Genomic DNA, 17,721 nt, shown 5'->3' with positions numbered 1-17,721 from the left:
TTTTTTTTCTTCTCATTTTGTGTCTACTATTCGTCATCAATGAATCAAAGCCAGTGAATATAGACAAATGATTTAAAATTAGTATGACAGAGGGTGCCTGGGTGGCTCGGTCGGTTAAGGGTCCGACTTCCACTCGGGTCGTGATCTCACAGTACATGAGTTCGAGCCCCATGTTGGACTCCATGCTGACAGCTCAGACCCTGGAGCCTGCTTCAGATTCTGTGTCTCCCTCTCTCTCTGCCCCTCTCCTGCTTGTACTCTCTCTCTCTCTCTCTCAAAAATAAACATTACAAAAAAATTAAAAAAAATAAAATTAGTACAACAGGCTCTTCAAATTGAAGTAATAGTAATATTACCCACGATAGTATTTATAAACAGCTATCATAATAACAATTACTTATATTTCTACAGCTACTGACAGTGTTAAAGGGGTTTTGCTTTATTTCATTTAGTTACAACTACCACTTTATAATGGGGATATTGTTGTTTCTGTTTCGTGGTAAAGGAGGAAGCTCATAATTAGAGAGGCCCAGGGACTTCCGGGGCCATGCCACAGGCGCATGGAAACCAGGTCTCGTCCACCACCATTGCCCCTTTTGACTACGTCTCAGAGGTGCAGCCAGAGGAATTCACACTCTCAAACCTGTGAAGTCTCCTCAGTGGAGACCACAGAGTGATATAGTGTGCACGTATACGCTATACTAGACGTAAATGTGAATACTCGTCTTTTCTTCAGGAAATTTTATTGTCCTGTTCACGTATACTTGAGGTAGCCCATGTTTGACATGAGTATCTTATCTGCTTTGTGGCTTCCTTGTGTTTATGATGCGATTTTTGTCAAACCAACATTCTGTAACAACTGGATCTGGTCAGCTGGGGCAAACTTATCGTTTGCTGATAATTTTTTTCCCATTACCTTTATTCTCTATGTTTCAATAATGATACACCAGTTATACTTGGAGCTTCGCAATCATGTTTCACTTGGGACTTTTTCATTCATTCATTCATTCATTCACTCATTCATTCATTCATCAATCATCCATTGAATACTTCTTTTGTTATAAACCAGCAGTGCTGGATGCTGGGGATGAGCAAATCCCTATCCCTCTCTCTGACTAGTTTAGTGTAACTAGAGGAGACAGAAATGTGTATTTATTGAATTATTGCCTGAATCTACCCTTTCATTAAGAACTGCAAGGTGGTGCCTGGTGAAGCTGTGTCCCCATCAAGGAGGTCAATGAAAAGTACCTTAAAGAATGGACACTTGAGTTGAGACATGGCAGATAAGGCTTCCAGGCCTTCGCATAGCAATCTGCTACTTGAGTCCAGGAGTAGAGATCCTGGGGTGTCCAGGAGAATCAGGTCTGGAGCAGGGTTTCAGAGACCAGGTATGAGTGGAGCTGGCTAGCGGGGGCAGAGGCATCATCTCTTGGAACACCTCGTTGGCCTTGTTAATTTTTGTTGTTACCCCCAGAGAGATGGGAGGCGCACAAAGGCTTAATTGGTCAGAGTTGCACCATATGAAGGGTGCTTTGGTTGCTGTGTGGAGATCAGGTTTTGTGTTGTTGGGCAGAGAGAATAAATGGAAGTGGAGGGACCGTTTAGGAATGGATCGCTGTAGTTCAGGCAAGTGATGAGGTAGACTAGGGTGTTGGCTCTGAGGGTGGAAGGAAGTGAATAGATCGGGACCATATTAGAAATAGCAGAAAAATAGGATGTAGTGGCCAAACGACTGAGGGGGTGAGGAAGAGGAAAGTGCCATTTTTCTGAGGTGCACCCAAAGGGCCGTGCTCTGAGACTTGTTTGTGACTGTTTTGTTCCATACGTTGGCTATAGACTTAGAGGCTGCCACTCGTTCGTGTACCATCTTCCACCTCGGTCCACATTCCTCAGCCCCAGTTCGACTTCTACTCACTGTCTCCCCAAACCACTCCTAGGATTTTGCCTCCATCCCTTTATTCATTCACTCCCCTGGAAACTTCTTCCCAAGCCCTACCCATTTTCCTGGGTCTTCTTCAAGTCCCCAGTTCATGAACCTTTCCATAACGTTTCAGCCCACAGCGATCTTTCTTTCTCCTGAATTCATTCAATTTATAGTCTCCTTTGGAAGTTAATTTCCCCTGCTTTTTGACATTTCTTGTGTTCTTATTTGATCCCTGTTTTTTCTTTTTTTTTTAAGACCCGATATCAGTAGTTTTCTACTGCCTAAACTACATATTTGTGATTTCACACACACACTGAGATGTGGATAGGTTGTTTTTGCAGTGCCCAGTTATGTCATATGCACAGTCAGAGCATGATAGATAATAAAATGCACTTAAAATAGGGTGTTACTGGATGAAATTTAATTCTATTTCATGGCTTAAAAGTACTTATAGTTTCTTGCAGTGCTGCCTAGCGTTAGGAACATGGATGTGTTAACTCAGTGTTCTCTTTACCCCGAAAAGGTCCAGGGGGTTGGGCTGAATCCATATTGACTTATTACCACCATGACTCATTTATTATCGTGACGTATTACCATGATGGCTGACTTAGGGGGTAAGACATTTTTGACCATGTCTTATTCAGCGCAGTAGCTTCAGGGCTTGGCATAGATGAGGGGATCAATAATCACCTTTTGAAGGAATGAGTGAATATCATTGTCCCCTTTCTCACACAGAAACAGAGAATAGAATGTAATCTTGCTGTGTTTGGGGTCAGTAAGAAAAGAGAAGTTTGGTGTGCTACTTACGTTACTTTCATTGACTGGTTAATGAAAATGTTCCCTTCATATCATCTGGACCTTTTTTGCCTTTTCAATACCACCACTTAACATATGGGCCTCAGATTTCGTTTAACACAGGTGCACGATAAGCTATGTCTTGAGCAGGTTTGGGTAAGCAGCCACACGAGGCGTGAACAGACATACCACAGGCATCATCAGGCAGTGGCAGTGGAGGGCGTCCATAAAAGCTATATTCCTATCTGCAGATGTTTCCCTTTAGCAAGAATGGTGTGAGTTTGAATGGGACTAAAGCTTGGAAAAAGAAAATGATAACGGTACCTGTGGCCACATATTCTAGTTGATTTTGGGAGCATCACCAACTTGGGCTAAGTTGGATTTAGCACAGTCCAACTTAGGTCAGTATTGGCCAGAGGAAAATGAAGGCAGAGTCTTAAAAAAGAGACTAACACACAGCAGATGGTCAATAAATATTTGTGGGAATGAGTGGGAGATGGCTAGAATACAATTGGAATTTTCTTATTCTTTGTACCTCCAAGTGCTTGTTTAAATAGAAAACAGAAAATTGTTTAAAGTATAAACTCTCTGCACAAGGAAGGTGTCAAGTCTACTGACTCAGGAGCAAGGCCATGATAATACCTGCCCTTGGCTGGCGACATATTCCTGCCAAAGGAGGTTCTGTAGCAACTGTGTCTTTGTTTTCCTCCATATGATAATATTAAAATACACCGCCTACCTATTTCACATGAGTGAGCAAGGAGGAATGAATAGATGTTTGCAAGCACCCCAGGGTCCAGGAGGTGAAGTTATGCAAGCATCAGTTGTTATTAGATCACCCTTTGCCCTCGGCTCAGGGCCAATGTCAACAAATCGTCCCCTTCCCATCTACCCGGAGCTTGCCATTAGGATTTAGGCCCTGAAGGTAAACTGGGCTGTGTTCTACTTTTAAAGGTGCTCTGTGGCCTTGGACACCTTTTTCCTCTCTGGGCCTCAGTTTCCTCATGTATTAAACAAGGTGCACTGAATCACGATCTTCAACTGATGACCGGTCTGTTTTATTTGTCCTGTGCAGGAGTTTTGTTTTGCTTCATTTTTAATGTGAATTTGAATCCCTTTAAGGGAGGGTGTATGCTTTCTCAGTTCTGACTGAGGCCCTATGTATGATCTCCTCTATACCTGTCATTCACTTACATTCTGTTCCAGGGCCTGGAAGGTGTCAGAAACCCCCACAGTAGATGTTCTTTAAGGTTTTTCATATGACTGTTTCTGTTCTGCTAACTCCACACGTGTTTCCCATTGAAGAACAATAACAATGTGATATAAGGGATAAAATCAAGTCTACGGTTTAGAGAAGCAGACTCTTTTTCAGCTGTAACAGGTATAAGCAAGTCATGTTTCTTAGAGGAGTTCCTTGACTTTTTGATCACTTTACTTTCAAAAAGAGAGAGAGAGAGAGAGAGAGAGTGTGTGTGTGTGTGTGTGTGTTTTGTTTTCCAGTCATTTGACCAATTTAACATGACACTTTCTGTGCAGAATAGTTTTTTAAAACACAACCAATTTGGAAAGACCAAGCAGTATAGCTCTGTGAGATTAAGGGCTATTATTCTTTGTAAAAAGAAAACACTTTCTCTATTCTCACAGCACTTTTAATGAGCTAAACTGCTCAAGTGGCCGATGCAGTTTGTTTATTTTGAAATAATTTTAGATTTACATAAAAGCTGCAAAAATAGTACAGTGAGTTCCCTTACACCCCTCCCTCAGCCTCCCTCAGTGTTAGCCTCTTGCATCACCGTGGCATGATCAAGATTAAGAAAGTAACACCCAACGAATTCATTTTAACACAGTTTTATTATTTCTGGTTAAAATTCTTTACATAAATTGTATCTTATTTTAACCACTTTGTTTTCAAAGAGCCACTATTAAAGGAATATTGAGAAAAAAAAATGCCACAGTAAAGGACTTAGAGAAATGATGTCTCGTTTTCACTGCCACTAGTTACGGGGCAGAAAGTTTTCTCAGTTTCTTTAATGTCTACTTGAGCACAGACAGAACTGCAACTTGTAATCTGATACAGAGGTTAACTGTCATTCATCAAAGGAAGTAAGGACTCCCTTGTGTTGGTACAAGGAAGTTATAAGTTCCTTTTGTGGTAAGCATTATAACAATTTATTTTAGTGTTTTTTCAAAATAATAAACCTAATGTAGCCCAAGTGGTAATTAACTGGAGTCATGTTAAACTCTCTTACTGTTATTACTTTCCAAGTGCTGTTTTTATTTTAACCATTAGTAAATGTAGTAAATAAAGTGTGGTATTTCCAAAGATGCAGCCTAAGTGATTAATAAGGAAAAAGGTATTAGTGGGATTTGGAGCTATTTTCCATAATGAATCAAATGACTTTTCTGTTTTATCTTTAGTAAAGATGAGGCCATTTAAGGATCTTAAGTTAAGATCAACTGTGGAATAAAAAAGAATTTCCGGGTAGAGAATCTGAAAACCATATCACAAATACCCACCACATTATTTAGTCAGTGGGTTTATATTGTACAGTTTAGATTAATTACAGTCAGTCAGGTGATTTTACCGTAGCCCAGATTTCTTTCTCTGTTATATGTGTTTACCCTGCAATTACCAAGAGATCACGAGCAAATGAGGTGTGTTTCTCTGGGGACTTCTTTTAGCATTAACCCACATTTCAAACGACAATAGAAGATAGGAATTACTTTTGAGAGTCTCTTTGAAATGGATTAAAAAATTCAACAGTGAGTCAGTACTGTGATTATGTCTGTACTTGACTAGGACTGTAAACATCAAACTCATTTGGCGATCCTGTGAGGCATGGAGAGATCATTTCTCCTCCCTCTGAGATAGTATTTGGGTCCCATGACTGAAATGGGCAAAAGGAAAAATACTGAAAGTTTCTGTTCTGAAAGTAATATGCACTAGGATTTTATGTATAATCTTTCACTTCTGTGCCCCCTCCCTTTTTTTTTTAAGAAAAAAAAATACTAAATTTCAGTTTTCCCACTCAGAATCAAAGGAAAATCCACCTGAACACAAGTGTTTATGTAGCAAGTCTTGTAATCTCTTTGGCCTCGTCTCCTCTGTAAAATAAATGTCAGAAAATGCGTGGGTTTCAATTTTTTTTTTTTTTTTTTTTTTAAGCAGTGGAACCCTTTTCTCAAATGAAACTGTACACAGAGCCCCAGAGAGGTGGGACCGCTCTGGTTTTAAGTGGGGAGCCCACGTTCAGTCTTCTTGGCCTTGTTTCTCCTTTCCCTGGGCTCACTCTCACCCTCTCCTGGCTGTCCTGGAATCCACAGCTACTCAGGTCCTCTCCGGCTCTACCCTTGGGGCAGTGGTTCTCAGACAGTCATCTATCTAGGATTGCTGTGAAATCAAGATTGCTCTTTGGAAGGAGAGACTTCAGATTTCTAGGCTATTCAGGTGGTCTTCAGACTGGTATGTTACTGGTCCACGAGGAGACAAGTACAAAATTGAGAGTGTTTAGAAATGTTTACAGCAATTCAACATTGCTGCGATATTTAAGCACATGATCAGCGGGCTTACTTTGCTGAACAGGATATGGACCAACAGTATTGGTCCACGATAGATTTACGAATTTGAAAAAACCTACTAAGTTGTTTAAAAAGCACTGTTCATGAATATTATCTTATATAAAACTCCAGTGTTCCTCCTGAAGACTAAATAATTGAGATAATTCCTCAGTGTGTTCAAGATTTTTATAACATTACAAATATTCATCAGTTGATTTGATTTATGAGGAAGATTTATGAAAGATTTTTGAATTAAACGAGTAATGACACAGGTTTGTTTTTGAAATAGTTCTATTATCCATTGATCCATTAAATTTTTTTATACAGTAAATATTTGTTGTTTGCCTTCCTTGTGTGTGGTGAATAAGGGAGGTTCAGGGGCACCTGGGTGGTTCAGTCGGTTAAGTGTCCGACTTCAGCTCAGGTCATGATCTCACGGTTCATGGGTTTGAGCCCCACGTCAGGCTCTGTGCTGACAGCGCAGAGCCTGGAGCCTGCTTCAGATTCTGTGTTGCCCTCTCTCTCTGCCCTTCCCCCTCTTGTGCTCTCTCTCTTTCTCTCTCTCTCAAAAATGGATAAACATGAAAAAAAATAAATAAGGGAGGTCCAATTCCTGCTTTATGGGGGAATCAGGCAACTGCAATATTTTGTGCATGTGGGGAGTCCAAGCTGCCCTAGGACACTGAGGAGGAGTGCCAGGCTTGGGAGGTTCAAGGAGGTTATTATCCTACGATCCTAAAATAATTGTTAAAAAGCAAATAATTCATGCACTTTGCGAAAGATACCTTAGCCACTCCTTACAGATTATGACCCAAATGTTTTCTGAGCTTTTGTACTGTGCTTGTATCACGCCATTTGCTATTTGGCGTGTGGGGATGTACTTGGGGATAAGACAGACACGATCTCCGCTCACATGGGGCTTATGGTCTGGTGCAAAGGATACGGGAAATGGACCAGAAGATTTCCAACACTGACGAGCTGCAGAAGGAGAGGAAACAGAGTGGATGCGGTAAGGATGAGTCTCTGGGGGTGAATATGTTGTACAGGTTTGTCAGAGGAGCCCGTACCACCGAGGGGACATCTGAGCAGAGACCCGAATGACACAAAGAAGCCAGCCTGAGAATGAGAGAGGAACAGCAAGTGGCAAGTGCCGAGGCTTTCAGGCAGGAGTGAGATTGCCACCTTCATGAGCCAGGGAGAAGGCCCGCAGGGCTGAAGTGCAGTGAGCAAGAGGGAGAGAGGGTGGAAGGATCGGAGAAGTGAAAGTCACGGACAAGGTCGAGCAGAAGAGGGAAACATGAGGCTGTGCTGAGTGTGCATCCACAGCGAGATTCTCGTACCATCGCCGCCCACAGCCCTTCCGTTGTGGTTGGTGATCACAGGGACGAGGTGAGTATCCCACCCGGAGCCTGTCGCATCCCTGGGACCGGTGGTGTGTCGGGTGTTGACTTCAGTGTTCCTGTGCTTCTTATAGCCAGTTCCTGTGTCTCCTTTTGGGGGGACTCCCCCCAAGCTCCTGGAGTCTCTTTACCCCCAGACAGAAGTGTATGGGTGGCGGTTAAGACCTTCTCCAGGGACCCTTAACCAGTGACTGGTATAATCTCTACTCCAGAGCTCCCCGTGGAACCATGCTAGGCTGCCCTCTGGAGAGCTCTGGCTTTGGGGAGCACCCTTGCTTGATCTTTCCGGAGGACCCTTCCCCAATAAATTGTCTTGACTTGATGTAAACTGCCCTCCCCGCCATTCCCAGGTTTGGATTATAACCGTCGGTGTAAACGTGATCATTTTTGTTCATTTAAAATGGGGTTAGAGGAAATAGTTCAGCATTCTCAACTTCTCAAAGTTTTCTTCAGAATACTTTCCATTTCACCAGCCATCAAGTGGAAAGGATTTTGTTTTTTTATCCTAAGGCAATTGTCTGTTTCTACCGATTCCGGTGGATTTGTTTACTGTTTAATTAAGTGAAACGTTTCCAGAGACTTATCTATTCTCACTCTTCCAGCTCACAGAGTAGACTTTAATCTTAAATTGATAAAACTATTAGATGATTATTTCCTGTTCACACACCAGGTCAATCAAATTATGGGGATTAAACAAGGGAATAAGGCGGGGTGTTTAGCAGGGTATGATCTGGATAGATATGCTCTCCAAGGCTGGCAGAAGCAGCCAGTGAGCTTTTCCACACGTTTTCATGTGCTAAGCTTTGTGGCTTTCGTTTCCTACTTCTAACGCAGTCTGTAGCTATGGTTTGCACGGGAATTGGAAGCCAGCAGGCCAGTGTGGAATTTTCCCTGTGCCCGGGAGGGAAAAGTACAATCAGATGCTATTCATTTTGACTGGATTTCCATTTATTTTAGAACATTTGGGAGCATTTTAATATCTCTATATAAAAAGCACTTGGATCTCAGGCTTTTAGAAATTATTTACAGATTATCTGTCATCCATTCTTCCTCTCTTCCACTCTCTCCTCCTCCCGCCCTCCTTCCCTTCCTTCTTCTTTCTTTTTTTAGAGGAAAGTGAAATCAAATCTCTATCTGAATCCACCACAAAACATATTTCGAAGTCATGAAGTGGGATTTTACGTGCTTATGGTAGGATAGTATGCCTGTGGTAACCTGTTTTATCTTTAGCAGTTTTTAGTCGGAGATTGGACATGGTAAATGTTCAGTAAATATTTATTGATTGTATGAGTCTGTGGTGTTATATCCTAAGCACAATTCTAAAATATTATATTGCGCTTTTGTTGGTGTGCATCTGTGAAGAGAGCCTTGGTCCCCAACTCTTAATTCCCGCTCAACTCTGTCATAAATATGACAACTATACTGGAAAAATAATTTTTAAATCCTTAAACTGTCTTTGCACATTTAACTGAAGTTTTGCTTCATTCTGTTGCAGTGAAACACCCATTGGCACATTCCTTTTTGCTTTAAATATCTCTGAAACACTTGGATTTTGACCATCGATTTCACAATACATGGAGGCATGCGATTATAAGACAGTAACACATGCTTTTTCATGCCTGAAAATAACACTGAAGTCAAGCTGTGGCATTAAAGCATAGTTGGGAAATTTTACATCTAATCAAATTAAACTGATAGTATATTTAATTTTGTATTTGCTATGTAATTGAAAGCATGGGTATCTTCAACTTTTTGTTTCTATTCTGGAAATTAAAACAACTGAATCAGAAATTGATTAAGGAAAAAAAGAGCAAACAAATAAGTTGCCTTCTGTTCGTTGGTTAAGTAATCTGTACTATTCCTTACTTATCTTTTGAGGGGATGTGGGAAACAGTATTAAAATTTATCCTGGGAAAAGTGACCATGATGACAGCAAAACTTATCTAGAAGATTGAAATGCCTATTGGGTTGTATTCCCAGGCTGGCCAGTCTCACTGTCCAGATTGTTTAAAAACAAACTTCAATTGAGTAAATTTTAAAGATAGAGAACAAACTGAAGGTTGCTGGAGGGGAGGTGGGTGGGGAAACGGGCTAAATGGGTGATGGGCATTAAGGTGGGCACTTGTTGGGATGAGTATTGGGTGGTATATATAAGTGATGAATCACTAAATTCTACTCCTGAAACAAACAAACAAACAAACAAATGCATTTCTCAGCTGGAAAAAAAAAAGATCTTATTAACTTTATTTAGTGATTCATGAATTGGACAACATCCACTCTTGCAGATCGAAACGAGCTCTTGAGAGTTTTACAGGCAGAAGGGAGCAAGAACAAGGAAGTTACACTGGTCAAAAAGTGGATTGGGTATTGCAAGGTTACTTTTCTTTAAAGGTATAGCATGAGTTTATCGGGCAGATTATTTAATTAATGCTGATGTGGTGATTCCTGATTGGCTTGTTTAAATTTTCATACCTGGGAGTGCTGAAAATATAATTAAGTTTGGTGACCTGGGGCTTAACATAAGTGACTCCATTTTGGGCCTGTTGGCTTGCTTTTGTCAGGATGTTTGAGTGAGTGCAGGGGCTGTGCAGGACTGACCCAATTCTTGCTGAGTTCTCATTGACTACAGTTGACTCACCTGGGGTGGCAGTTTGAAAGATTTAGGAATTCTGGAAATCCAGTGAAATTTTGTGTATTACCTCTGACACTGTAACACTTATTTGCAAATGGCTGGGGCTTTTTCCAGGCTCTTAGAAGGATCACCTATGATGGAGACGAACTCCTTGAATTAGCAGCATATAGTTAAGGATACTTGCTGAGAAAGACAAGTAGGATGGCATAAAAACATTAGTTGGGCTTCAGGTATTTGCTTATAGATGTATATTTTGGAAATCCCTAATGGGGGCACTTTTCTTGACAAGCAGAAACGTATATTTGTTGAGACAGTGGGTCAGAATATTTGAAACTGAGAATGACTCAGAAAACAGAGGCTTATGGGCTACTATACCTATAAACTATGCCCTAAATGTATCTGAAGGCCTTTGAAAGATAAATAATAAATGCTATTCATATGAACATTTTTATTGTTGTGTTAGAAATAAATGTTAGCTTTTACCTACTTAAGTATTATAAAGTGACTTTCGCCTGAGAATATTTTGGAGCACAGACTCCAACTAAAGTATTCCCCTCTGGTTTATTTTGAAAGGAATGCCATGTTAATTCTGGGGCATTGATGTTTTACAATGCCTGATCAAGACAAAAAGGCGAAGACCACAGAAAAATCAACTGATAAAAAACAACAAGGAGTCACCACCAGGTAACCCCTTACTGAGTCTATTTGAGAAACAGAGTAGAACTTTGACAAGGGCTACTCTGGGTTATGGTGTTTACTGAAAGGTTTGCTCATTTCTAGAGGTTTAAAGGAAATGGATACATTTCAGTCTATACAGGCAGGCCTCCAAAGGGCAACACCATTGGTGGGTGCCACTAGTTCACCTGGAATCTTTGGTTGGTTGACACTGTGTTATTCTTTCTCCTAGGGACTATTCAGATCTTAAAAGACTTCGTTGCCTTTTGAACGTTCAATCAAGCAAACAACAGGTAGTATGTTCAAAGGATGTGCATGCATTGATAAAAGAGAACTCACATGTTTCCAAAGGGATTAATTTAACATTTTTATGAACAGTGTATCTATTTTTCTTTGTTCTTTTATATGTTTTGTTTTTCTTTATCTGGCTGTTTCTCTCATACCTGGTTCAGTCCTGCCAGAATTCAGCATCTACAGCCTTTTCATTCTTCTTCTCTTTATTTTCTGTTTATTGCCATGTGTCCTAATTATCAAAGCTCTTCAGTTTAGAAACAGTATACTGTTCTATTGAATGCCTACCGTTTGACTCTTTGGAGTTTTGGGAACTTGATGTTTTCCAAAACACAAATTACTGAATTTTCTTTCTTCTCCCCTCCACCCCACCTCATGCTACCCAGTTCCTAGAGCACGACTCTTGATGTTTGCTGCAAACTTTATCTCACTGAAAATTCAGAGGGGAAAAGAGTCAATTTGGCTATTTTTCTGATAGCTTATATATATATATATATATATATATGTTTAATTTTTTAAATGTATATTTATTTATTTTTGAGAGGGACAGAGCATGAGTGGGGGAGGAGCAGAGAGAGAGGGAGACACAGAATCCAAAGCAGGCTCTGGGCTCCGAGTTGTCAGCACAGAGCCTGATGTGGGCCTTGAACCCACAAACTATGAGATCATGACCTGAGCCAAAGTCGACGCTTAACCGACTGAGCCACCCAGGTGCCCCAGCTTTTTTATATTTTTATCAGACGGAGAAAGAATGGTACCTCTGCTTGAATTTATCTTTAAACTTTTCTTTTTGGTTTTACTTCTGTAAGACTTTGGAGAATCATGAGATGAGAGGCTCTCTGTGAAGATTTGGAGAACAGCACAGCAATGCTAATAATAATGACAACAGCAGACACTTAGTTAGCACCTCTAATGGTAGGGATGGTTCTTGAATCCCAGTGACCTGGCACCAAAGTCTACTATGTCATACTTGTCTAAATAAATTTGTTGAAGAACTCTTGTATAGTAGGAATCTTGATGGATTTTGTTATATCCATCAAACTAACAGAGAACCACAACATTTTCATCTAGTTATTTATAGTCAAGGATGACTTTCTAGTGAATTGATGGCATATGAAGGCCAAATAGTATGCATCCTGTTTAGGGCACGTTTACCATGCGTCTGGTGCTTTATTTGCATCACCCCGTTGAGTGACCACGACTTCTGCTTTCGCAGAATAGGAAACTGAGGCACAAAGAATTAAGTGACTTTCTTGAGATCATACCGCCAGCTGATGGCTGGAATACAGGTCTGGGCCCAAACACTACATCTTCGCAATATATGCCTCTCCCCACTGAGTTGTCTTTTAAATGACTTGGGAAATGAGATTCCAGTTCAAAAAATAGTTGGATAATCTTTGATTCGGAGTAAACACGGTTGTGAAATACCTTTTCACCTATCAATCCTTCTCTGTTATTTCGTGCTATGGCCCCCAGGAGCAATTTCTTCCCATCCAGCTGTGTCAGCAGTCACTCTTTCTCTTTGTCTATCTCTACTCTGCTAAAAGACTCTCCCTGGCTTGCTGCTCACAAGCCTTCACGGACAATTGCCCCACATCACATCCATTCTTTTTTAGAAGGTAAGCAAGGTGACTCAGCATATGGTTTTGATTGTAGTTCCCATTCTTTCTCCCTGTCCATCCTAAGATGTAACCATGATGTCAGAGACTTCTATTTATTGCTTTTGCAATCCCTTCTCCCAAATTTGTCCTTCTCCCAAATTTCTTTCTTAAAATATCTTATCTATTTCTAAGACCCAAATCTAATGACACCACTTCTGCAAACAAGCTTTCTTTTATCTTGCATTCTTGAAGTGATCTCTGTCTTCCCAAAGCATCTTTTCCCGCCCACAGTTGTAGCCTTATAGTCTTCCTCATTTTGGAAACACTTGTCTACGTGTCTTATTTCCAGACCAGACTGTATATTTCCCAATGCCAGCAACTTTGACTTTGCCTCTGGTTTACTGTAGCCTTCGTTCAGTGAGTTCTTGGTCAGTTTTTTTCATATTGAATTGTGGCTAAAAATTGAGTTACATCATGAGCATGTATAACCATATGGCCAGGGTAAAAGAAACACCAGTGGTGTCTTTTTTTTTTTTTCTTTTTCTTTTGTTTTTGCCTCTAATCTTCCAACTTTGAAGTTCATGCTGACTAGATCTATTGTATCCCCTTTCAACACCACTTCCTTGTTAACACTTGGAGGGGTTAACTAAAGTGAATTTAATAGTTTCTTCTTCTTTAACAAATTTTAGAATTTGCAGTCTGTTGTCTGACAAGTTCACATGGCATAGCTTTTTGTCAGCTGTTTCATATGTACAAAAATGCATATTTGTAATCCTTGAATTATTCAGAAAGTAGATGGTTCTAAGAAAAAATGAAAATGTCCTCACTAATATGAAGGTCCTGAGGTTCTCAAAATTCATTCCTAATTCTATTTAATTTAGCAATGATAAATGTTATTCTGAACACCCTCTTCTCTTTATAGTAAAATAATATGGAGAAGAACGATATTGGAAAGAACAAATCCAGCATTTGTTTATATCTTGTTTGTGAGAGAAGGAAGTAAGGAGGTTTATGGATATACATAGAGTATGACAATTTATGATAAATTGAAGCCAAGACCAAAGAAGAAAGAAGAACAAGGGTCAGGGACAAAGTAGTTAGTGAGGCAGAAATGCCCATTGAAATAAGCAAGTGGGCCACACGTTTGGCTCTGAGATTTTTAGCAGTCAATTTGAAAAGGGTAATTTGGGATTAAGGCTCACTCACCTGAATTTCTGTTCTAACAAGACCTGGCCTGTTATTTGCAAATAGACCAAAAATGACCAATTAATCTGTTGCAGAGGAAATTTGCTTTGCGGTTTAGGCAGAGAATTGCAAAGAACTGAGTGTCCTTTATTTGAATCTCTAATGAGCCAAGTCACTTCCCTGTTGTTTCCTTGTGTCCCAATGTTCTACTTTCGTTCTTTGTCTTGACTGCTCTGTGTATCTCTGTGTGTCTTGCTTAACCACATTAGAGTTTGCTGTTTTGTGGGACAGTCCCACAGTGTGACAGAACTGGGGACAGAGACACACTGAGGGGACAGAGGAGCCCCCTTCATCATAACAAGGTTACAATAATCCTAACCTGGTAAAACAAATCATTCAAGGAAAGGAATTGCCCCAGGGTTATTGAAGCAAAGTGAAATGACAAAGTTGGTTGGAGATTTCACCAGAGGTTTTCACAAATATTGAAGTAATCTGCCAAAAGCTGGAATTCAGATCTTCCCCCCCTACATTCAAGGCCACGGGGAGCTGAGAAATCGGTTTGCAGTAAGTAAAAAAGATAGAAGAAAGAACAAATGAAGAACAAACAAATTACAGACTAGTTAATTGCCCCGAAATAGAAGACGTTTTGATAAATACTGTGGAAAGAAAAGGTATAAGGCACAGTGTTCGTGTTCTGAGAGATAAGGTATGGAAAAGACATTTATAGATGTGACCAGGCAAGACAGGAATCCTGAATGAAGAGTGCAGACAGTAGGTGTATGGATTTTGACAGGCATAAGGAGGCCACTTTTGGCTCAGATCACAGGGAAGGAGATGGTTCTTGAAGAAATGGGCTGGTTTTCCATCAGTGGAATTGGTGGAAAGGTATTATTGGTGAAATGAGTAGAATAATCAGGTATCTGAAGCAAGGAAAATAACAAGCATTTAAGTAAAATGGTGACTGGATGTTTCTATTGGAAGGAGTGATACATAATACTAGAGGAAATTGGGCAGCGTCTGAAGGCCCATCTGCGATTTTGTATGAGCCCATAAGCAACAGGGAATGTTGACATTTCCAAGCAGAAGTGACACAGTCAAATTTTTAGGAAGGTTCTGTGCTTCATCCTGTAGTCTTTCTTCTTTCCGCTCATGCTAGTCAGGCTGCTCAGGTACCTCTCATTTTCTGGAGTACACACAGATGTCCTCTGTCTTGCAGCCTGTAAAAGTCTGTCTGGAATACTCTGAAATACTCTTGGCATCCTGGTCCGTGGCCCACCCTGTCTCTCCCTTACTTTCTGCCACAACAAACCCTGGTTCACTCAACTTGCAGCCTCTTCTCGTGCTGGCTTACCCCTCCCCCACCCCATGGGACTCTGACCTTGAAGGCAGAGGTGGGTATCAGGCATGATAGGTGCTATAAGTGAGGTCCACACAGTAACGCCACCAGGGACGGAGTGAACAGCTCTGCCGGGAAGGCTCAGGCGGGTGCTCACCAGGAGGCTGAGCTGAGCCCTGAAAGGTGATCAGGAATCAGTCTGCAGCACATGCCCAGGCATGGAGTGGTCAAACACTACGGTCGTTTCTGGGACAAGTGACCGGTTTAATGCGGCCAGAATGTGGGGCACGGTTTTATATTTCTCTGGCATGTTTTGTTTATTTATTTATTTGTATCATATGGACTTGCAGATTCGTAGTTTATTCTGTGGTGGATTTATTTTTCAGTACTGCATAGCAAATCATTCCAAAACTTAGTTGTTTAAAACAACGATCGTTTACTGTGTCTTACCTATTCTGCAGGTCATGAATTCAGAGCAGTTAGCCTGGATGGTTCTGGTTCAGGTTTCTGCCACCGGGTGCCCACTAGCCATGATTCTTTCAACATCAACTGGGGCACCGCTTCCAAGGTGGCTCATTCACAAAGCTGGCAATGGGTGCTGTTTGTGGGTGGGAGGCTTCTCTCCACAGGGCTGTTTGTCCTCACAGCATGAGCTGGGGATTCCCCAGAACTACCCCCCTACATGTTGAAAAAAATTTTTAATGTTTATTTATTTTTGAGAGAGAGAGAGTGAGAGAGAGACAGGCAGAGAGAGATGGAGACACAGAATCCAAGCAGGCTCCAGGCTCTGAGCTGTCAGAACAGAGCCTGATGTGGGGCTCGAACCCACAAACTGCGAGATCATGACCTGAGCTGAAGTCGGACATTCAACCGACTCAGCCACCCAGGTGCCCCTAGTTGTTCTTGTTGTTGCTGCTGTTGTTTTTAAGTTAATTTATTTTCAGAGAGAGAGCATACGTGCAAGCAGGGGAGGGGCAGAGAGAGAGAGGGAGAGAGAGAATCCCAAGAAGGTTCCGCTCTCTGTGTGCAGAGCCTGACTTGGGGCTCAATCTCCTGGCTGTGAGATCATGACCTGAGCCTAAACCAAGAGTCGGACGCTCAACCGACTGAAACCCCAGGTGCCCTGAGACGAGCAAGTTTGGTTCATGTTGAGCTGCTGTTATAATCAAGGGAGCCTGAAAATACATAAATAACTGTAAGATATGACAGGTGGCGTTACAAGCAATGAAGAAAAATAAAACAGCATAAGGCAGAAAGAGTAAATGTTTAAGTCAAAGATGTTTAAATCTTGGAAAACCCCTAAATTTGACTTGGCTATCATGTTAATTATTGTTTTGGGAAAAAACTCATTCCCTTTATCCGGCCTCCAATTACCCCTTCCCCCATTTTGTTACTTTGTTTATTCTGTGCTGGATTGTTATCCTCAGGGCTCCGTGCTTCTATTTCTGTAGCTTCCAGCCATTAACTTCGATAGTGCCCAAAATAGCATGACGAAGTCTGAGCCTGCCATCAAGGTGGGTGGACACAGAACCCGAGGTCAGTGGCATGAGTCCACAGAAGCTGTTGAACTTGAAAATTTTAGGTAAGAATCCAGTATCTCCCCTGCCTTCAACAACCTATTCTAATTAGCCCAAAACTTTGTTTGTTTGTCACGGGAGCTAAAATTTACAAGTGTTTCAGAATTTACCATGGGGATTCTTAATAATTTCAGTGTTTAAACCATTCCCAGAAATAGTGTGTAAATCACAGCTTAGTGGCTTTAGGTAGAACCAACGTGGGAGTTTCAGGACACCTTGCTGAGACACCTCCGGCATTTGTTCTATGAGGAAATGGTTCCAAGTTGTTGGCCTGGCTCAGCTGATTCCAGGCTTTGTCTTCAGCGTTTGGTCTGTCCATGCCTTGCCAGCAATGAGGAGGCATAAAAGAAGCCGTTGCTCTGAACAGATATGGTGGCTAAGGACTGTGGTTGTCAAAGCAACTGAGGTTTTCAGTTGAAGGGATTACACCTCACCTTTCACATTGAAACTGGCAACCCACATTCATCTGTCCTGTCACCATTTAGACCTGCCAGAAGTTGCACATTTTTGTGGGCCACTCCCCTTCCAGGAGCTGGGTCTCTCGGCTTTACAATGTGCTGAGGTCATCTGGCACTAAGTGCTCTGTAAATAATGAATGGTATGAAATATCAACATGAATATTCTAGAATGATCATTTATTTATTTGACCTAGATTTCTTCTCCCTGTCATTTTATGGCAATGAATTTAATAGTCTACAAAAGGCATACGACAGTAAATGGTTTATATTTAGTGAGGAACACTAAATT

At 41.1% G+C, this 17,721-nt stretch overlaps 1 protein-coding gene across 19 annotated transcripts in view; it reads left to right on the top strand.

Moving 5' to 3' along the window:
• NEK10 (NIMA related kinase 10) overlaps positions 1 to 17,721 on the top strand; it is a 229,878-nt gene that overhangs the window by 7,434 nt on the left and 204,723 nt on the right. For 12 of the 19 annotated variants that reach the window (XR_008298033.1, XR_008298034.1, XM_027040903.2 and 9 more), the window contains exons 2-4: positions 10,883 to 10,993; positions 11,217 to 11,277; positions 16,849 to 16,979. The exons of 1 other annotated variant lie outside the window; for it this stretch is intronic. Coding sequence is in view for 15 of the 18 variants with exons in the window: in XM_027040903.2 (XP_026896704.2) it covers positions 10,920 to 10,993; positions 11,217 to 11,277; positions 16,849 to 16,979 (266 nt within the window). In the remaining 3 variants the exon portion in view is untranslated. Of the gene's footprint in view, positions 1 to 2,161; positions 7,667 to 10,882; positions 10,994 to 11,216; positions 11,278 to 16,848; positions 16,980 to 17,721 lie in introns of those variants that run through there. 6 more of the 19 variants (XM_053221538.1, XM_027040900.2, XM_027040907.2 and 3 more) reach the window with 6 other exon arrangements.

The sequence above is a fragment of the Acinonyx jubatus genome, chromosome C2 (assembly GCF_027475565.1).
Source record: "Acinonyx jubatus isolate Ajub_Pintada_27869175 chromosome C2, VMU_Ajub_asm_v1.0, whole genome shotgun sequence".
In the NCBI taxonomy this organism is placed as follows: domain Eukaryota; kingdom Metazoa; phylum Chordata; class Mammalia; order Carnivora; family Felidae; genus Acinonyx; species Acinonyx jubatus.
Note: the sequence above shows the minus strand (reverse complement) of the source record. Positions and strands in the feature narration are given on the sequence as shown.